This window comes from Coregonus clupeaformis, chromosome 20 (assembly GCF_020615455.1).
Source record: "Coregonus clupeaformis isolate EN_2021a chromosome 20, ASM2061545v1, whole genome shotgun sequence".
NCBI lineage: Eukaryota > Metazoa > Chordata > Actinopteri > Salmoniformes > Salmonidae > Coregonus > Coregonus clupeaformis.
Window position 1 is genome coordinate 54,502,264 of NC_059211.1, and position 21,355 is coordinate 54,523,618.

General features: G+C 41.0%; 1 protein-coding gene across 1 annotated transcript in view; it reads right to left on the reverse strand.

Annotated features, from left to right (window-relative positions):
* Nucleotides 1-18,917, reverse strand: part of LOC121534311 (uromodulin-like) — a 20,428-nt gene extending 1,511 nt beyond the window's left edge. Inside the window, exons 1-5 of the mRNA XM_045205582.1 lie at nt 18,821-18,917; nt 3,487-4,293; nt 3,297-3,383; nt 2,398-2,585; nt 417-568 (exon numbers count right to left, since the gene is read on the reverse strand). Coding sequence (XP_045061517.1) covers nt 417-568; nt 2,398-2,585; nt 3,297-3,383; nt 3,487-4,293; nt 18,821-18,884 — 1,298 coding nt within the window. The 5' untranslated portion in view covers nt 18,885-18,917. The remainder of the gene's footprint in view (nt 1-416; nt 569-2,397; nt 2,586-3,296; nt 3,384-3,486; nt 4,294-18,820) is intronic.
* Between the last annotated feature and the right edge of the window lie 2,438 nt (nt 18,918-21,355).

The following is a 21,355-nucleotide window of genomic DNA, read 5'->3' on the forward strand; positions in this document are numbered from 1 at the left end:
TACAAAGGTACAAAGAGGTGAAGCTACAAATCAAATACAACTTTGTGAACAATAAAGGAACAGTTGAATGTTCATAGTGACTACACTCTTAGATAAAAGGGTTCCAAAAGGGTTCTTCGGCTGTCCCCATAGGAGAACACTTTTTGGTTCCAGGTTGAACCCTTTTTGGTTCTAGGTAGAACCCTTTGGGTTCCATGTAGAACCCTCTGTGGAGAGGGTTCTACATGGAACTCAAAATTATTCTATCTGGAACCAAAAGGGTTCTGCCTGGAACCAAAAAGGTTTCTTCAAATGGTTCTCCTATGGGGACAGCCGAGGAACCCTTTTAGGTTCTAGATAGCACCTTTTTTTCTAATAGTGTAGTCTGCACAAAGACAACAGAATAAACAGAATGGACTTTCTGCATATTTTCTCACAGTGGGAGAGGTCTGATGGCCATATCTAGGCTGCTTTCTGTCTCCAGAGGATAGACACAGGAGAAGGGAAAGCTGAAGGGTCGGGAGTCATTTCGCCCATCTACTGGATAAACAAATAAGCTGTTGGAGTAGACAGCATGGGTGTCGTTTGTCTGGGGAAAAAGGGGGATTTTAAGAAATATGTCATATTCATGCATTTATTAGGGCTACTTCATTAGTGATGTGTAGACTACCGTGAAATCGCAGTGATTTGTTTGACAATTATCCACCGTTAACAGAAATGTCATAGCAGTCTTCAGCCCTATTTATTTACTTAACCTTCATTTGAGCAGGGAGTCCCATTGAAGGCCTCAGGACAAGAACAGCAGCTATTACACACTAAACGTTAGAGACACATTACTTCAACCAAGCCAGGAGCATAGGAAACACAAAAATACATCAACACAATTGGAAAATACAAGCAGAGGTTCCTCCACCAACAATCTGAACTGTCCGAAAGGCAGCTCAGTTGGTAGAACATGGTGCCAGGGTTGTGGGTTTGATTCCCACGGGGGACCAGTATGAAAAAAAAGTATCCATATGTATGCACTCACTACTGTAAGTCGCTCTGGATAAGAGTGTCTGCTAAATGTAAAATAATGTAAAAGTTAATTTGTGGAATTTATTTCCTTCTGAATGCGTTTGAGCCAATCAGTTGTGTTGTGACAAGGTAGTGGGGGTATACAGAAGATAGCCCTATTTGGTAAAAGACCAAGTCCATATTATGGCAAGAACAGCTCAAATAAGCAAAGAGAAAGAAAGTTTATTCAAGTGCAGTCGCAAAAACCAGTGAACAGCCTCAGAAATTGCAGTCCAAATAAATGCTTCACCGAGTTTAAGTAAGTCACATCTCAACATTAACTGTTTAGAGGAGACTGTGTGAATCAGGCCTTCATGGTCGAATTGCTGCAAAGAAACCACTACTAAAGGACACCAATAAGAAGAAGACACTTGCTTGGGCCAAGAAACACAAGCAATGGACATTAGACCGGTGGAAATTTGTCCTTTGGTCTGGAGTCCAAATTGGAGATTTTTGGTTCCAACCGCCGTGTCTTTGTGAGATGCGGTGTGGGTGAACGGATGATCTCAGCACATGTATTTCCTACCGTAAATCATGGAGGAGGAGGTGTTATGGTGTGGGTGTGCTTTGCTGGTGACACTGTCTGTGATTTATTTAGAATTCACACCATAACACCTCCTCCTTTCCCATAATACCTCCTCCTTTTGCTGGTTAAGGCACACTTAACCAGCAGGGCTACCACAGCATTCTGCAGCGATACGCCATCCCATCTGGTTTGGGCTTAGTGGGACTATCATTTGTTTTTCAACAGGACAATGACCCAACACACCTCCAGGCTGTGTAAGGGCTATTTTACCAAGAAGGAGAGTGATGGAGTGCTGCATCAGATGACTTGGCCTCCACAATCACTCGACCTCAACCAAATTGAGATGGCTTGGGATGAGTTGGACCGCAGAGTGAAGGAAAAGCAGCCAACAAGTGCTCAGCATATGTGGGAACTCCTTCAAGACTGTTGGAAAAGCATTTGAACACTCTTTGCCAAGAGTGTGCAAAGCTGTCATCAAGGCAAAGGGTGGCTATTTGAAGAATCTCAAATATAAAATGTATTTTGATTTGTTTAATACTTTTTTGGTTACTATATGATTCCATATGTGTTATTTCATAGTTTTGATGTCTTCACTATTATTCTACAATGTAGAAAATAGTAAAAAATTAAGAAAAACCCTTGAATGAGTAGGTGTTCTAAAACTTTTGACCGGTAGTGTAACTGTAGGGTTTTTCTGAAGGTTGTTCCATAAGTAAGATGCAAACCAACTAAAAGTGTATGTGTAGTAATAATTTATACAACTTCTCCAGGGAAATATTGGGGATGGGGACAGCGATATAGACCCTTCTTGAACATAAAGTGAAACTATTTCTCACCTCCAGAGTGTTGCCACAGCGTCCCTCCCTACGCTCCACCTGGTACCACACCGTGCCGTTACGATGCTCATGGGCGGAGCAGCGGTGGTCGGTCAGGTGAGCAGAGGAAGCATCCAGACCAGCAGCCTCCAGATAATCATTTGGAAGGCCCACCTTTAGGAGGCTCCGCCCACACACCAGCTCTGGAGCTAAGCAAATAACTCAGGAGGTTATTTAAGCAATAAGGTGTGTGAACAGGTACATGTGTGGGACTGAGATCCCTGTGTGGCTTCCATTCTTACGCACGATGCAACACGGAGTGCCTGGATACAGCCCTTGGCCGTGGTATATTGGCCATATACCACAAACCCCCAAAGTGCCTTATCAACCAATCGTCATTCAGCGTTCGAACCACACAGTTTATAAACTGGGTGGTTCGAGCCCTGAATGCTGATTGGCTGACAGCCGTGGTATATCAGACCTTATACCATGGGTATGACAAAACATTTATTATTACTGTTCTAATTACATTGGTAACCAGTTTATAATAGCAATAAGGCACCTCGGCGGTTTGTGATATATGGCTAATATACTCCACGTTGCGTTGTGCCTAAGAACAGCCCTTAGCTGTGGTATATTGGCCATATACCACACCTCCTCGGGCATTATTGCTTAATTATAAACTGGGTGGCTCGAGCCCTGAATGCTGATTGGCTGACAGCCGTGGTATCTGAGTTTATAATAGCAATAAGGCACCTTGGGGGTTCGTGGTACATTATATGGCCAATACACCTCTGACCTTATTGCTTAAAAGATACACATCTTAAAGACGCATAATTTCACCACTAAATCTCTGCTGTTCATAGTGTTTGAAAAAAATACAGATTTGACAATATACTTTATAATTGTTCAGCACTCACCTTTCCTCTCACATCTCCAGTTGGTCTCATTGTCGCTTACACAGGCATCAAATACTCCACAGCTAGCACACACAGTGGTGTTGACGTCTGGAAGAGCCAGAGGTAGAGTTAAAGGGCTTTGGTATGTCTAGTTATTTGAACATTCTTCATGTCTTTAAGAATCAGGGACAATCCCTTTATGATGTCATACCTGCACAGTAGGCCATGTTGCAACTTGTTGTAGGGACAAACTTGTAGATATAGTAGTTTCCATAGCAGGCTTTGACATGGATGGGGTTTTGTCTCCAGTAGCAGCAGTCACCATAATAGGGTCCACAGACGCTCCTCTGAACCACTCCGTCTCCCAGCTGGGGATGAGGTAATGGAAGCCACAAGGGGATCTCAGTCCCACACATGTACCTGTCCACACACCTCTCTGGCATCTGAACACTGGTGTTCCCCAGGAACAGGCGATACCAGCCCTGCCAGTTGACAGACCTGTCACAGTGGTAGCCATTAACTGCACCGTTGTTGGTGGTGGACCGCCAGGCATCATTCAGTACAGTGTAGAACTGGCAGGGGTCTGCACAGAGGGATGTTCCACCAACACTGATACAGTCCTCTCCCACTGGACACCGTCTCCCCCCACACTGAAACTGCACTGAACGGGAGTCAGAACGAGGACTGGTGCGGAGGTCGTCTTCAGGAGGCACGAGGCAGTCGAAGGATCCGGGGGTGTTCTCACAGACCTGAGGAGGGGTGCAGGGTTGGTCGTGGAGGGAACACTCGTCAACGTCCACACAACCCAGCTCCGAGGACCAGCGGTAACCTTGACGACAGCAGGAGCCGCCAGAGCAGAGCTGGAGGTCGTAGCAGGTGATGCCGTCGCCAACAGAGCCTTCTTGACAGGTGCAGGTGACGGACCGGGTTTGAAAAGCATCACCCCTCTCACGTTCCACAGCTGAGTCTAGGCAGGTGGCTTGGTCATGGCACGCCTCACAACTGGTAACCACCGTACCTGAGAAAACAATTCCCCCATAAAGCTTATGACGAGACACTACATTATATTTAATCAATAAGGCCCGAGGAGGTGTGATATATTGGCCGTTATACACTGGGTAATTTGGGTCCTGGATGCTGCAAAGCCGCTGTGCCGTTATAAACTGGGTAATTTGGGTCCTGGATGCTGATTGGTTGAAAGCTGTGGTATATCAGACAATATACCATGGGTATGACGCCAAAATTACTTATTGACTGATCTGATTACGTTGGTAACCAGTTTATAATAGCAATAAGGCACATCGGGGGTTTGTGGTATATGGCCAACACTTCTAAGGGCTGTATCCAGGCACTCCGCTTCACGTCATGCATAAAAACAGCCTTAGCCGTGGTATATTGGCCATAGACTACACCCCTTCGGGCCTTATTGTTTAAATATAGACTCTTAGAAAAAAAGGTGCCCCATATGCTCCAATTGGGGAACCGTTTTTGGTGCTAGGTAGAACCCTTTGCAGAGGGTTCTACCTAGAACCTTCTATGTAGGGTTCTTCATATAAACCCCTTTAAATGGTTCAAGGAAGAGTGGGGCAAGTTGAGACATTTTTTTACATTCTGCATCACTCCGTCAAGAGAAACAGAGTATTCTTTCTAACAAAGATATCTTCATAGAGTGTCCTCCATAATTATTGGGACAGTAAAGCCTTTTCATTTTTTTGGCTCTATACTCCGGAAGTTTGGATTTGAAATCAAACAATGACTATGATGTTAAAGTGCAGACTGTAAGCTTTCATTTGAGGGTATTTTCATCCATGTCGGGTGAATTGTTTAGAAATTACAGCACTTTTTGTACATAGTCCCACCATTTTAGGGAACCAAAAGTATTGGGACAAATTCCCTTATAATTGTATTAAAGTAGTAAAAAGTTAAGTATTTGGTCCCATATTCATAGCACGCAATGACTAAATCAAGCGTGTGACTCCCGTGTTATTGTAATGGTGAGAGGTTAGCATGTCTTGGGGGTATGATATTTGTGCGTCTAACTTTCTCACTCATCATTATTCACGATTCCTTCAGGATTCTCCATAATCATGGTAGCATCCACGTTAATGTAGAAGTGTTTAGAAACATATTCTATTCTTATTTACAATAAAAGTGACTCCAAAATGACACAATATATTATTAACCAATAATTTATATTGGACACAAGATAATCTGAAACACAACCAAAAGCAACAGCAAATGCATCCAACAAATGTGTTGAGTCACAAGCTTATAATATAATAATATAATAATAATAATAATATATAATATAATAGCTTGATGTAGTCATTGCGTGCTATGAATATAGGACCAAATACTTAACTTTTTACTACTTTAATGATAATTGATCAGATGGTGCAAGAATGAATGCAATGAATTGATTATTGAAAGCTATGATAGACACAGCTTTGTAGAACCAAAACATACACAGCTCTGCTCAACAAACTCAAACTCGAGAACAAATCATTGTGGTGGCTGCAGTTCACGAACAACATTTTGCTTATTACTCTCACGGCAGTCAAGCAATGCATTCCTCCAAGAATCGTTCACTATCTAGTCCGGTTACGGCCACAACTAGACCTTGTTCCAAATGTATCAAGAAATAATCGTATTAATGTATGCCTAGCGATCAACAAATGTACATTGTTTAAAGCACACGTTTACAAGTCTCAGTCACAAAAGTACGATTCTGTACTAGAATTGTTACTTTCGGTACTTCTGTCAAAATGTCTCACTGATCAACTCTCGGTGAATCCCAAACCACCGTCATGCCCCTACCAACTCGCTTGGAGGGCCCTCTGTTGTCAGGTATTGCTGAAGAAACTCTGAGGTTAACTTCCAGAGTGTGGCGAGGGGATCAATAAACCCATCAACTTCGGGACACACTCGTTTCTTGAATAATGCAATTTATATTTAACTTTTAAAGCTGCAATATTTAACTTTTTGGGCGACCCAACCAAATTCACATAGAAATGTGAGTTATAGATCTATCATTCTCATTGAAAGCAAGTCTAAGAAGCGGTAGATCTGTTCTATGTACGCCATTTCTATGCTTCCCGTTCTTACATTTCATTTTAGCGCCTTTTACTTTTGGTTTTGTACACCAGCTTCAAACAGCTGAAAATACAATATTGTTGCCTATTGAAAAGATGTTTCACAGCGATTTAGATGGTACAATGATTCTCTACACTATACTTGCTTGTTTTGTCACATAATCTGAAATTTGGTGATTTCTGCATATTTCACCTCTGAATAATAAAACAAGCATGAAATTAAAATGAACAAATCCCCCCCCCCAGACATAAACAAATGCTTGTTTCATATAATTAGGCAGGTGTCTCCATTCTGTGATGTGAAATTGCGCAAACCAAAAAATAACACGGTGTCTTATGGGATTCCACTTTGCTATGAAGCTGGCAGCATTCCAGGCTCAGTCGAAGTTCCTACCGGGATTAGCTCCTACACCTTCTAGAATTTTCACTCCCTCATCAGCTTTGGCAGGCTTGCAAATGGCAGAGGCGCGCGTGAACGCACAAATGGAGGACCGAGGGGCGAGGGGAAGGGGATTGAGTGTAGAGGTGTGTCAAATGAAAAATAACATTCCTGACGCTCGCCATTTGGTGAGACGTAGACCCGGTGGCAATGGCGAGACTAAGAATACAATGTCTGTGTTGTTGAGCTTTGACACAGAGTTTCTACCTGATAAGGTCAGATGAGGTTATATTTGCTACTCTGTGAGGGCCTTTGTTATGAACCCTCTACGGTGTTTTAGGTGTCAAGGATTCCGACATGTTGCAGCAGTGTGTAGAACGGAGATCCTATGATGTGAGAAATGTGCAAGAGGGTATAGTCAGAGGGAGAGTACAGTTGGGATAGAGAACGCACTGTGTGTCAACTGTGGGGGGCGCCCATGCAGCTGGAGGTCCGAAGTGCCCTCTGAGAGAGAGACAGGTTGAGATTGCCAGAGTTTGAGTGATGCAGAAAGTTTCCTATGCTGAGGCAGTGAGGAAAGTAGAGGATGACGGGCAAAGGATGAAGGATCATGAGAGAATATCAGGAAGTAGTAGGCCAGTACTGGGTGACCCAAACAGTTTGTGTTTTAGTAAGGTTGGTTTCTCAGGCGTTCATTGCTATGGTACTGAACAGATGGAAATGAAGTCGCAGAAGATAAAAGTAGTAGTAGTAGCAGCAGAAAGGTTATTGGGAGTGAGAGATTTTTCAGCAGAGAGTTACAGGAGGTGTTGAAAGAAGGAGTAGGAACGATTTGGGCAAAGTAGTAGGATAAGAGGTGTGTTTTGGGGTTTTGGTTTTATAAGTGTCGGGTTAGCGGTAGGTGCACGTTTTAATTATTCCGTTCCCGATTTTCCCTTTATTAAAAATGTTTTGTCACAAACGTGAAATTCACATTCCGAACTGAGAAAGGCAGCAATACGCCAAAAAGCGTGTAGTCTGCCGGAAATTCACACGAAGAAGAAGAAGATGAGGAAGAGGGGAAGGGGATGATTTGGGATAAACGCAGCCGATGTCACCCATAGAGCGAGGCGCACACTGTACCTGCTCCACATATCTTAAAAGTAAAAAAAAAAAAAAAAAAAAAAAAAAAAAAAACCTTATAAACTCAGCAGAACTCAAAATGATAGATTATGATACAAACAAATAAAATCTATGATATATAAGGATACAAGTGGAAAATATAAAGATCCAGTCCATTTAAAAAATTGGAGGCCCCTTACACTTCAGTGTTGTGATGCAAAAATTCTAGCAAAATGTATAGCGCATAGAATTAAAAAGGTATTGTCGGACATTATTAATTCTATTCAGACAGGTGTTTTACATGGACGATACATTGGAGATAATATAAGGCAAGTACTGGAAACAATAGAACACTATGAAAAATCTGGGAAACCAGGCCTGCTATTCATAGCAGACTTTGAAAAGGCATCTGATAAAGTACGACTGGGGTTTATATATAAATGCCTGGAGCATTTCAATTTAGGAGAATCTCTTATAAAATGGGTTAAAATCATGTATAGTAACCCTAGGTGTAAAATTGTAAATAATGGCTATTTCTCCAAAAGTTTTAAATTGTCAAGAGGAGTGAAACAAGGTTGTCCACTATCGGCATATCTATTTATTATGGCCATCAAAATGTTAGCTATTAAAATCAGATCCAATAATAATGTCAGAGGATTAGAACTACAGGACTTAAAAAACAAAGGTGTCATTATACGTTGATGATTCATGTTTTCTTTTAAATCCACAACTTGAATCCCTCCACAGCCTCATAGAGGATCTAGATAAATTTCCAACCTCTCTGGATTACAACCAAATTATGCTAAATGTATTATATTACGAATTGGATCACTAAAAAATACAACTTTTACATTACCATGTAGTTTACCAATAAAATGGTCTGATGGTGATGTGGATATACTCAGAATATATATCCCAAATTAAATAAATGATCTCACTCCAATACATTTTATTAGAAAGTTAGCAAAAATAGATAAGATCTTGCTACCATGGAAAGGTAAATACCTGTCAATTTGTGGAAAAATCACCCTGATTGACTCTTTAGTATTATCCCAGTTTACCTATTTGCTTATGGTCTTGCCTACACCTAGCAAACAGTTTTTTAAATTATATGAGAAAAAAATATTCCATTTTATTTGGAACGGCAAGCCAGACAAAATTAAACGGGCCTATTTCTATAATGAATATGAATTCGGAGGACAGAAATTATTAAATATTAAAGCATTAGACCTATCACTAAAAACTTCAGTCATACAAAAGTTATACTTAAATCCAAATTAGTAAGATTGTCTCACCCAATGTTCAAGAATGGCCTTTTTCCCTTTATTCAGATTACAACCACTCACTTTCAGTTATTTGAAAAGGAAATCATCTCCCAAATATCACTATTTCTAAAACAAGCCATAGAAAGTTGGTTGCAATTTCAATTTAATCCTCCAGAAACGACAGAACAAATAATGAAACAAATATTGTGTTTAAACTCAAATATACTAATTGATTAAAAACATTATTTTTGGAAAAAATGTTTAAAAAAGGTATAATCTTCGTAAATGATATCATCGGTAGGACTGGTGGAGTTATGTCGCACATGCAGCTAACAAAAACATATGGAAATGTCTGCTCTACCCAAAATTACAACCAAATAATTGCAGCATTACCGCAAAAATTGAAGAGGAAAATGGAAGGGGGGAAAATTAAGGAACTTGTCTGTCAGCCCTGCTTTAAAGAACATAATTGGTTAAAGAAAATTGTGATAAATAAAAAAGTATACCAGTTTCATTTAAGGACCAAAGGATTGACAACCGTCCCATATAGATTTCAAAATAGTTGGGAAGATATTTTTGACGTACCGATTCCATGGCATAGTGTTTATGAACTGATACGCAAAACGACGCCAGATTCAAACGTTAGAATTTTTCTAGTTTTTCTTTAAGAAGCCCTCTTGTTCTCCACTCATTACCTGTATTAACTGCATCTGTTTGAACTTGTTACCTGTATAAAAGACACCTGTCCACACACTCAATCAAACAGACTCCAACCTCTCCACAATGGCCAAGACCAGAGAGCTGTGTAAGGACATCAGGGATACAATTGTAGACCTGCACAAGGCTGGGATGGGCTACAGGACAATAGGCAAGCAGAGAAGGCAACAACTGTTGGCGCAATTATTAGAAAATGGAAGAAGTTCAAGATGACGGTCAATCACCCTCAGTCTGGGGCTCCATGCAAGATCTCACCTCGTGGGGCATCAATGATCATGAGGAAGGTGAGGGATCAGCCCAGAACTACACGGCAGGACCTGGTCAATGACCTGAAGAGAGCTGGGACCACAGTCTCAAAGAAAACCATTACTAACACACTACGCCGTCATGGATTAAAATCCTGCAGCGCACGCAAGGTCCGCTCTGCTCAAGCCAGGCGCATGTCCAGGCCCGTCTGAAGTTTGCCAATGACCATCTGGATGATCCAGAGGAGGAATGGGAGAAGGTCATGTGGTCTGATGAGACAAAAATAGAGCTTTTTTGTCTAAACTCCACTCGCCATGTTTGGAGGAAGAAGAAGGATGAGTACAACCCCAAGAACACCATCCCAACCGTGAAGCATGGAGGTGGAAACATCATTCTTTGGGGATGCTTTTCTGCAAAGGGGACAGGACGACTGCACTGTATTGAGGGGAGGATGGATGGGGCCATGTATCGCGAGATCTTGGCCAACAACCTCCTTCCCTCAGTAAGAGCATTGAAGATGGGTCGTGGCTGGGTCTTCCAGCATGACAACGACCCCGAAACACACAGCCAGGGAAACTAAGGAGTGGCTCCGTAAGAAGCATCTCAAGGTCCTGGAGTAGCCTAGCCAGTCTCCAGACCTGAACCCAATAGAAAATCTTTGGAGGGGAGCTGAAAGTCCGTATTGCCCAGCGACAGCCCCGAAACCTGAAGGATCTGGAGAAGGTCTGTATGGAGGAGTGGGCCAAAATCCCTGCTGCAGTGTGTGCAAACCTGGTCAAGACCTACAGGAAACGTATGATCTCTTAATTGCAAACAAAGGTTTCTGTACCAAATATTAAGTTCTGCTTTTCTGATGTATCAAATACTTATGTCATGCAATAAAATGCAAATTAATTACTTAAAAATCATACAATGTGATTTTCTGGATTTTTGTTTTAGATTCCGTCTCTCACAGTTGAAGTGTACATATGATAAAAATTACAGACCTCTACATGCTTTGTAAGTAGGAAAACCTGCAAAATCGGCAGTGTATCAAATACTTGTTCTCCCCACTGTATATATATATATATATATATATATATATATATATATATATATATATATATATATATATATATATATATATATATATATATATATATTTGCGAGAAAACAAACATATGGGGGATTGGAAGTGACGCAGACAATTACATTGATGGAAGTTACAATCTATCTGCAATATTAAAGCTGATCTACCCCCTAAAAAATAAAAAATAAAAAATAATAAAAATCAGGGGCTAAATTGTCATGATCAGGGGTTTCAAGTTTGTATCTTTCCATTTTTGACCAGCTGATCATAGCGAAAAATAAAATACTTCTGCATTTCGCGCTGTGTAAACATTTTGATTCTCATTGCAAATAGACTCAGGATAACTCCTGATAAAGTTGGGTAGCTGATATTCAGAGCTTTAATAGCCTAATTGATTAGTCACAGGAATCTGGACTAATAAAGTCAATGCAACTGCCTGTTTTTACAAACGGTATGCCTACCACATGGAAGGGGATTCCTAAAATTCCATTCTGGCTGACACTGTCGCTGTACCCCAGTAAGCACGGACCGAAGCCGACGTCTTTTTTTGGTTTTGTCTGGACCGGGCATCATTTTTTGGTGTTTTACAAACTGATAGGCCTGCCAGATGGATGGGCTTTCATAAAATTCCATTGTGGGCCGACACTGTAGGCTACAGCCCAGTAATCACGGACAGATGCTGACATCTTCTGGATGTCTTTATTTGTTGATTTCTATGTCCACGGACATTGATTTTTGGTCCTGTCCGAACCAAATCTGAACCAATCATAGACGTCTATATTTGGTTCAGATTTGGTCTGGTCTGGACCGGCCTTGATTTGGTCCAAACATAAACGTCTACAAATGACGTCTTTTCAACTTTAATTCAGAACCGAAAATTAACCTGATTTAAATGTCTGGAAAATATGTATTTTCAACTTCCAGAAAATGCGTATTTTCAACGTCCGGAAAATACATATTTTCTACTTTCATTCAGAACCTAAAATGTACCTTATTTAAACTTCTGGAAAAGACGTAGTTTTCAATGTCTGGAAAATATGTATTTTCAACGTCCAGAAAATACGTATTTTCACCTTTCATTCATTAAATAAAAATAACCTAAATTAAGTATTTAGGCATCTTTTCAACATCATTTTGCTTACTGGGACTATTCTAGTTTTGCAGTGTATTGGAGGGCAGCAATTTCTTTCCAGGTCTGGCTGAAGCTAACATCAATTCACTACCCTAGTACTTTGTTTGTAATAATGTACAAACCATAACGCAAAATATGCTGATTTCAAAGCTGATTGCCACCAACAACTTTATTCATTCACTTAATCGGTCCCTCTGTCACGTCCCTCTGTCAGCCAAAGAGTATCTATTGCCTCAGCAAAGTCAGTGCCCTCTTGCTGAGAAGTGTCTATCTGCAGACCATGTTTACTACATGTTGCGCCCACTACGTGTCACTTGCTACATGCTGCACCCACTCCCATTGAGGCTGCTAGCTAGAACATCGGCACACATTGTCCTTTGCCCCCTCCTGCCGAGCACTGCTTTCCCGTATTATTATTTTTACGTTAAAGTGAGGGTAATCACTACCCGGTAGTGGCATTCAAGAGTTTGGTTGGCTACACTAGCCATCTACTTCCCTCACTGTAATATTAACAGAACTGCGGGAAAGCAGTGCTCGGCAGGCGGGGGCAAAGAACACTATATACCGGTGTCCTAGCTAGCTAGCTACTTCCCTCGCGGTAACGTCAACAGAACTACGGGAAAGCAGTGCTCGGCAGGCGAAGTACACTGTGTACCGGTGTCTTTCTTCTTTGGTGTTTTTCTTTGGTGGTTGGCATCCAATGTTGGTGCATTACCGCCACATACTGTGCTGGAGTGTGGGCCAGAGACAGGGCTAACAGCCACAATGGCAGTGGGCGCGGCATGTAGTAAGTTACGTATAGTGGGCGTGGCATGTAGTAACCACAGTCTGCAGATAGACATTGCGCGCGTTCGAGCAGATCATTTTGGTCAAGTCGATGGTCACCGCCTTTCAAAGTGTGTTGCATTATGATTATATAAATTGTCTGACTTGCGATTACATATCGATTGCAATAACTTTTTTTGATAAAGTCGCCTTCAAGTCGCAGCAGTTGCTTCTCACCATCAGCACCATGCAGCCATCACCTACATTGTGGGAGGCACCTTGGTTTCTCAAATGACTGCCTCGCCTGGTTCACCAACTACTTCTCAGATAGAGTTCAGTGTGTCAAATCGGAGGGCCTGTTGTCTGGACCTATGGCAGTCTCTATGGGGGTGCCACAGGGTTCAATTCTTGGGCCGACACTTTTCTCCGTGTATATCAATGATGTCGCTCTTGCTGCTGGTGACTCTCAGATCCACCTCTACGCAGACGACACCATTTTGTATACATCTGGCCCTTCATTGGACACTGTGTTAACAAACCTCCAAACGAGCTTCAATGCCATACAACAATCCTTCAGTAGCCTTCAACTGCTCTTAAACACTAGTAAAACTAAATGCATGCTTTTCAATCGAACGCTGCTAGCACCCGCCCACCCGACTAGAATCACCACTCGACGGGTCTGACCTAGAGTATGTGGACAACTACAAATATCTAGGTGTCTGGTTAGACTGTAAACTCAACTTCCAGACTCACATAAAGAATCTCCAATCCAAAGTTAAATCTAGAATCAGCTTCCTATTTCGCAACAAAGCCTCCTTCACTCATGCTGCCAAACATGCCCTCGTAAAACTGACTATCCTACCGATCCTTGACTTCGCGATGTCATTTACAAAATAGCCTCCAACACTCTACTCAGCAAATTGGATGTAGTCTATCACAGTGCCATCCGTTTTGTCTCCAAAGCCCCATACACTACCCACCACTGTGACCTGTACGCTCTTGTTGGCTGGTCCTCACTACATGTTCGTCGTCAAACCCACTGGCTCCAGGCCATCTATAAATCACTGCTAGGCAAATCCCCGCCTTATCTTAGCTCATTGGTCACCATAGCAGCACCCACCCGTAGTCTGCGCTCCAGCAGGTATATCTCACTGGTCATTCCCAAAGCCAACACCTCCTTTGGCCGCCATTCCTTCCAGTTCTCTGCTGCCAATGACTGGAACGAATTGCAAAAATCTCTGAAGCTGGAGACTCTTATCTCCCTCAATAACTTTAAGCATCAGTTGTCAGAGCACCTTACCGATCACTGCACCTGTACACAGCCCATCTGAAATTAGCCCACCCAACTACCTCATCCCTATATTGTTATTTAATTTGCTCTTTTGCACCCCAGTATCTCTATTTGCACATAATCTCTTGCACATCTAGCATTCCAGTGTTAATACTATTGTAATTATTCTGCACTATAGCCTATTTATTGCCTTACCTCCATAACTTGCTACATTTGCACATACTGTATATATATTTTCTGTTGTATTTCTGACTTTATGTTTTTTTTTTTACCCCATATGTAACTCTGTGTTGTTTTTATTGCACTACTTTGCTTTATCTTGGCCAGGTCGCAGTTGTAAATGAGAACCTGTTCTCAACTGGCTTACCTGGTTAAATAAAGGTGAAATAAAAAAAATATAAAAAAATTTGTCAACCAATAATTAGGGTGTTTTTGTTTGACCCACGCAATCGCGATTCTAAAGCTACCTGGGATACAAATGAAAGTGATATTAGAGACCTCTCTCTAACCAATTATGTAATGTTTTCTGTTTGTGAGTGTGTAATATGGGGGTATAGAAAGGTTTATCTAGACATTGTTACAGAAAAACGTTTATAAACAATAGAAACTATGTTGACACTGCCATGTTGATCTGAGCCTTGCTGTTCGAAAACCACCACAGTGTCCGACTTTCTGCTGTCGCAGATGCACCTCTCCCGACTTCACCTAATTTCGTCTACACCCAACATTGCTCTTGCCTTGGGAATTAAGTATTTACTGGTTAAAGAGACAGCGCACACTTTTATAAAATTAGCTACTTCTATGCAAATGTCGTTGATCAGTACAATACAGTAAGTCCCAAATGGAAGGGAAACAGATTGTCATCTGTAGCCCCATGAAATTAGCCAAAACAAGCTCAATAACTCGGTGCATGCACACATGCATTCACCTGTATTGTGAATAGGCCTAGGCTACATCTAGATTCATCAATAGAGATTGACCATTCAAATAAATGATTACCATTATGTTGTTATGTAGTTAGATTGGTAAAAAACCAAGTCAAATTGATTGTATGATTTTATAATTGATTCATTAATGCATACATGTCTGTCTCTGAAAAATGTCGATGTAAAACAGTCAAAATGTATTGATATTTGACTCAAAAGATGCCCAACGATTAAACAGAGCAGTAGCTGAGTTTATCTGTCTGGATCAAGTGCCATTATGGGACTTTGACTAATCTACTGTACCTTCTTTTTTTGCTGTGGTATCATTTTGATTACCGTTCTCCTAGCAGCAGGATATTAAACTGGCAGCAGGAGCTCAGATTTCCTTTTTCAAAATAAGAGTCAGCCTGCAAAAACATGCTAAACATTGGGAATATCGATTATTGTTTCTCACTCTAGTGCAGTACAACTGGTTTTCACAGCATTGCAACCGCCTTAGAAAAAATGTGTGGAGAACATTAAGTATTTTATTTGTAATATTGTATTATTTATACCAGCATTTCTTTTGAAAGTTTACACAAATACCGGTATGTCGAAAGCTATTGTGTAGGCTATATTGAAAGAAATACATGTTTAATAAAATACAAATATAGGTTATATGAATTAATCAATAGAGTCTGCGAAACTAAATTGGTCTCTTGTGCTGGGCAACGGGTTTAATACAGAGTGCTGGTGACTCCTTACTCCACCCACTCCATTCACTGCAATGCAATACACTGAATATGGAATACTAATGGGTTGTAGAGAAAATACCAGTCTCAGCTAAAGTGGGGTGGGAAATACTCAGTAGGGTCTCTACTAACCAAATATGTGTAGTTTTGTAGCGGGACTATGTCGTACATATCCAGCAGGACTTCGTTCTTCACCCCCCTCCATAGCTATCTCCACCCCCTCGAAGCAGCAGGCCGTGGGACACAGTCCCCCTTCAAAACGTACCATTTTTAGTTAGTAGAGACCCTACTGAGTATTTTTCACCCCACTTTAGCAGAGACGGGTAGACAAGTTTTCTCTCTACGAGTCAATATGTATCCCATGTACAGTCTATTACAGTGTATTGCATTGGGAGCTATGGAGGGGGCAGAGAATGAAGTGCTGTTGGATATGTATGACACACACAATCATACACACCCCACTCTTCCATATGCAGCCTACCTTTGAAGCACCTCTTTGAGTAGCTTATTCCTTTTCTGTTCTTCCTGGTCCAGCTTATTCAGATGTTGCCTTCCAAATAATCCTTATTGACTTCCAAAGAATCATCAAAGAACCCTTTCTTTCAAAAACAGTTCTTAGGATGCCTTACAAAGAACCCTCGTCTTCCAAAAAGGGTTCTTCAGATGAAAATGGTTCTTGGTAGAACCAAACAACCCTTTTGGAACCCTTTTCTCTAAGAGTGTACCATGGCTAAGGGCTGTTCTTAGGCATGATGTGAAACAGAGTGCCTGGAGACAGCCCTTAACAATGGTATATTGGCCATATACGATAAACTTTCAAGGTGCCTTATTGCTATTATAAACCGGTTACCAACACAAATATAACAGTAAACAAGTAGTTTTGCGCCATACCCATGGTACATTGCCTAACATACATGTTTTTAGCCAATCAGCATCCAAGACCCAAACTATCCGGTTTATAATAAGCCTTATATTAAAGATCCAGACTTTACTCATCAATACCTCTTCAACAGAACGTGCCAGAATGATAGAATTGACATACATGTTCTAAATCATCTGAATATAGTGAACAAGTCTCTTGTTTATGCAATTCACATTTCCTTTTTGGAGGCAAAATCTATGACGTGTTTCCTACTTGCTGATTCGTTGAACGCAGCATGTGTATAACTACAACCAGTGATCAAGTCAGAAATGTCAGTTTCCTTGTTTTTCCGACTAGCACGTGAACGCGGCAGTAGCCCTCCACCGCTTCAAGGATTAAGGGACCGTCTTAAAACTGCAACACCTACTATTGCATGTGAAAAATGTCAATAGCTTCTCAACCACATGACATAGTGATATCAAACCAATTTGATTTTGTTCAGAGACCTCTTCTCTCCAATCCATGGCAATTAGTTTAGCTTTATTTGACTTTGTATATTTTCTTTGTATTTGAATTGAATTTATATTAAACGATACTTCCTTCAAAGGGATACTTTGGGATATTGGCCATGAAGCCCTTTATCTACTTCCCCAGAGACATATGAACTAATGGATAACTTTTTTATGTCACTGCATCCAGTATGAAGGAAGTTAGAGGTAGTTCCACAAGCCAATGCTAACTAGTGTTAGTGCAATGACTTGAAGTCTATGGTATTTACTAGCATGCTAGCAGTTACCATAGACTTCCAGTCACTGCACTAACACTAGTTAGCAACTTCCTTCAACCTGCACGCAGAGAAATAAAAATGGCATCCATGAGTTCATCTGTATCTGGGGAAGTATAGAAAGGGCTTCATTGCCAAAATCCTGAAGTATCCCTTTACACTTAAATTGCTTCCAAAATAGCAAGTAATTGCAGTGGATTGGAGGGAAGAGGTCCAGTTGGTTGTATACATGCAAGTCATATTGGTTGGAAGCTATTTAAGTTTTAAGGAACTTTTTTCAATACAAATTCGATTAAAATTCATTAAAAAAACAGACAAAATCAAAAAGGAAAAAAGTTGTTGCTTTGGATTGGAGGGAACCAGTCCCCGTTGGTTGTATTCATGCAAGTAATATGGGGTGGATGCTAACATTTCTGTGGATTGGAGAGTAAAGGTCCCTGAACCTATTACAGTTGGTTTGAGATTTCTAAGTCATGTGGTTGCAAAGACGTTTTTCAGTTAATTACTTGCACTTTTAAAACGGTCCCTTAGCTGTGAGTACGCGGACAATAAGCCATTGAAATCAATGTAAAGTCACTTTTTACAAACAGAACAACAAAAACAATGGGTGTAACTTGTTCTCTATCGTCAGCTGATTCAGAATATGACATTTCTGTCATCCTGGCACTTTCCGTTGAAGAGGTATTAAAGAGCAAAGTCTGAATCTTTAATACAAATCCAAACACACTGCAGTTGACAAGACAAGGGTGAAGTCACAAGAAACCATTTTAAGGTCCATCATTATAAAATCAGGATGGGTTAAATGTTGCCCAGATCTTTAACACAATAACACAATATCCCATATGACATCCTTTTCCCTGTATAGTGCCAGGGCTCTGGTCAAAAGTACTGCGCCACATAGGGATTAGGAAGCAATTTGGGACCCAAGCCAATGTCTTGAAACAGCAATAAAGAGGAGGGTTAAATGCACACCCTACACTTGACGAATACCGGTGGTGCTGAGTTAATAAATAATAATACTGAGATAAAGGAATGAGAGCTCCACACAGAATATTTCTGCACCCCCGTGCATTATTCTTGCACACAAAACTTCCATCACCCAAAACCTGCACCGGGGAGCAACAATATTCTGAGTGGAGCTCTCATTCCTTTACCTAAACGGTAAAAAGCCAATCAACCCTTTACCTGAGATGTCTGCAGTAACATGCTTAAATAACAGGAGCACCAGCAGAACACCCAATGACATCATTCTGTTCAGATTCTCTTCAGATCAGACACACGACTGAAAAATAAAAAATGAAACAAATAATATATATATATACATTTGGTACAATTATAGCCAAAGGGAGCACTTCCGCTACCTTGCTCTGCAACCAAGGTGAATGAATTGAGGAGAAGACTGAAGTATAGAGGAGGGCAGTGGAAGTTGATACCTAAAAATAAAGAAAATACTTATTTAATCATAAAACTAATGTGTTTCGGCCTATTAGTCTTCATCAGGATCAAAACATGATAAAAGCTAAACGCATTAGGTTTATCAATGAAGAAGCGTTTAAAAAGAACAAATGATCAACTTCCACTGCCCTCCAAGAGTTCCTGAATTCCCTCTCCACTTCAACTGTGGCAAAATCTAAGAATACAATGTTAAGTATTTTCATACAAAATGAATAAGTTATAGTTGAAACTATGGAATAAGGCATCGCTCACTTACCAATCAGCGTATGATGGATTTGACTTTAGAGATAGAGGATATATTCACTCGTTTTTCAGGGGAGGAGGGGGTGGTGGGGCGCATCATGTGACTACAGTAAAGGGATATTGTTTTTAACGGAGTTACTAATTAATTGTTAGGAAAAGGAATTCCTGGCGAATGGAACAAACCAACTGATAACTATTAGAAATATAATCTATGCCAGTTAGCCTTGTGCCAATGTGCCCATGGTGATGACATTGAAACATTGAAGAACTGAATAAAGCTTATTGTTTAAAGCAGTGTTTCCCAATCCCAAAAGTGGGGGGTGTTAGTACATGGGCAATCAGGTGTGTTAGTACATGGGCAAAAACAAAATGGTCCCTCTTTGGGTCCCCAGGACCAGGATTGGGAAACACTGCTTTAAAGGGACATTCACTCATAAATGAAAGACCTTCAGACCTCAAAAGTAGACTAATGTGAAGATGAAACCCACAACATCGGTTGTGTAGATCATGCCATATGCCTCTAAGGTTTTCTACAGTGCTTATCTTTTCCATTCACTTGGGGTTGAGGCATATAGCTGAATCTACACAACCGATGTCGCATTATGTTTTGTTTTGTTTTTTTTACATCTTGAAATTAGTTTTGAAGTCTGAAAACTGAAAACGTCTGACAAACTTTTAGTTTAAAGTGTAATGCCCCTTTATTAACTGTACGGCGCTGAACTCATGAGCTCATCACTCAGAGATGGTGTTATGTTGGTCTGTCATTGATAATAAGTAATGATAATAGGTCATAGGTCGGAGCCAGAAGGGCCCATTGGGCAGGAGCCTATCGGTCGTTACTATGTGGGCAAGTGGTAAAGTCAGAAGCCCCGCCTATTTCTACAATTTATCTTCCTATAATCTGATTTAAACCTAACCTTAACCCTAACCTTAACCACAATGCTTACTTTATGCCTAACCGTAACTTTAAATTAAGACCAAAAAGCCAATTTTGACTTTGCCACTTGGGAACCGAGTTTATCTCCTCTTTCTGTAGCCCAGTGTTTCCCAATCCTGGTCCTAGGGATCCAAAGAGGGGCACATGTTTGGTTTCGTTCCTGTACTAACACACCTGATTCAAATCAAATGCTTGATGATGATGATGATGATGTTGATTAGTGGAATAAAGTGTGTGAGTGCTAGGGTAAACACAACAATGTGCACCCCTTTGGTTCCCCAGGACCAGGATTGAGAAACAATGAGTGGTGTGAGGCAACTTGATGTACCAGTACACCCCCTGGAGAGGACACTAGTCTATCTCCTGTTTCTGTAGGGTGAGGCAGCTTGATGTACCAGTACACCCCCCTGGACAGGACACTAGTCTATCTCCTGTTTCTGTAGAATGAGGCAGCTTGATGTACCAGTACACCCCCTGGACAGGACACTAGTCTATCTCCTGTTTCTGTAGAATGAGGCAGCTTGATGTACCAGTACACCCCCTGGACAGACGCTGTCACTGATAACAAGTTACATTTTAACGGAGAACCCAATATCTTCCCATGATAATCTTCCATTCTAAAATTCCTGCAGCAAAAGTTGTGCTCACAATCCATTCACACACACTCTCTCTCTCTCTCTCTCTCTCTCTCTCTCTCTCTCTCTCTCTCTCTCTCTCTCTCTCTCTCTCTCTCTCTCTCTCTCTCTCTCTCTCTCTCTCTCTCTCTCTCTCTCTCACACACACAGTGTCTATAAACGTGTGTAATTGTCATCAGTCAGTTACGCAAGCAACCCTTATCTTATGCTGTTCAAACAATCTGCTGTTCCATTCTCAAAAACCTAATCAAACATAGCCTACTGGTTAATCTTAGCCGTCAGATTAAATACATTCACAACTGGGTTATGGACATGATGTTCTGAGTTAGGGAATAGGACACACACAAACAAACACACACACACACACACACACACAGGCCTGGATTCAATCCAGGGCGTGTTATAGAGCAGCTACCTTTTAAAGTCTATTATAATGTTGCTCTGGACTGA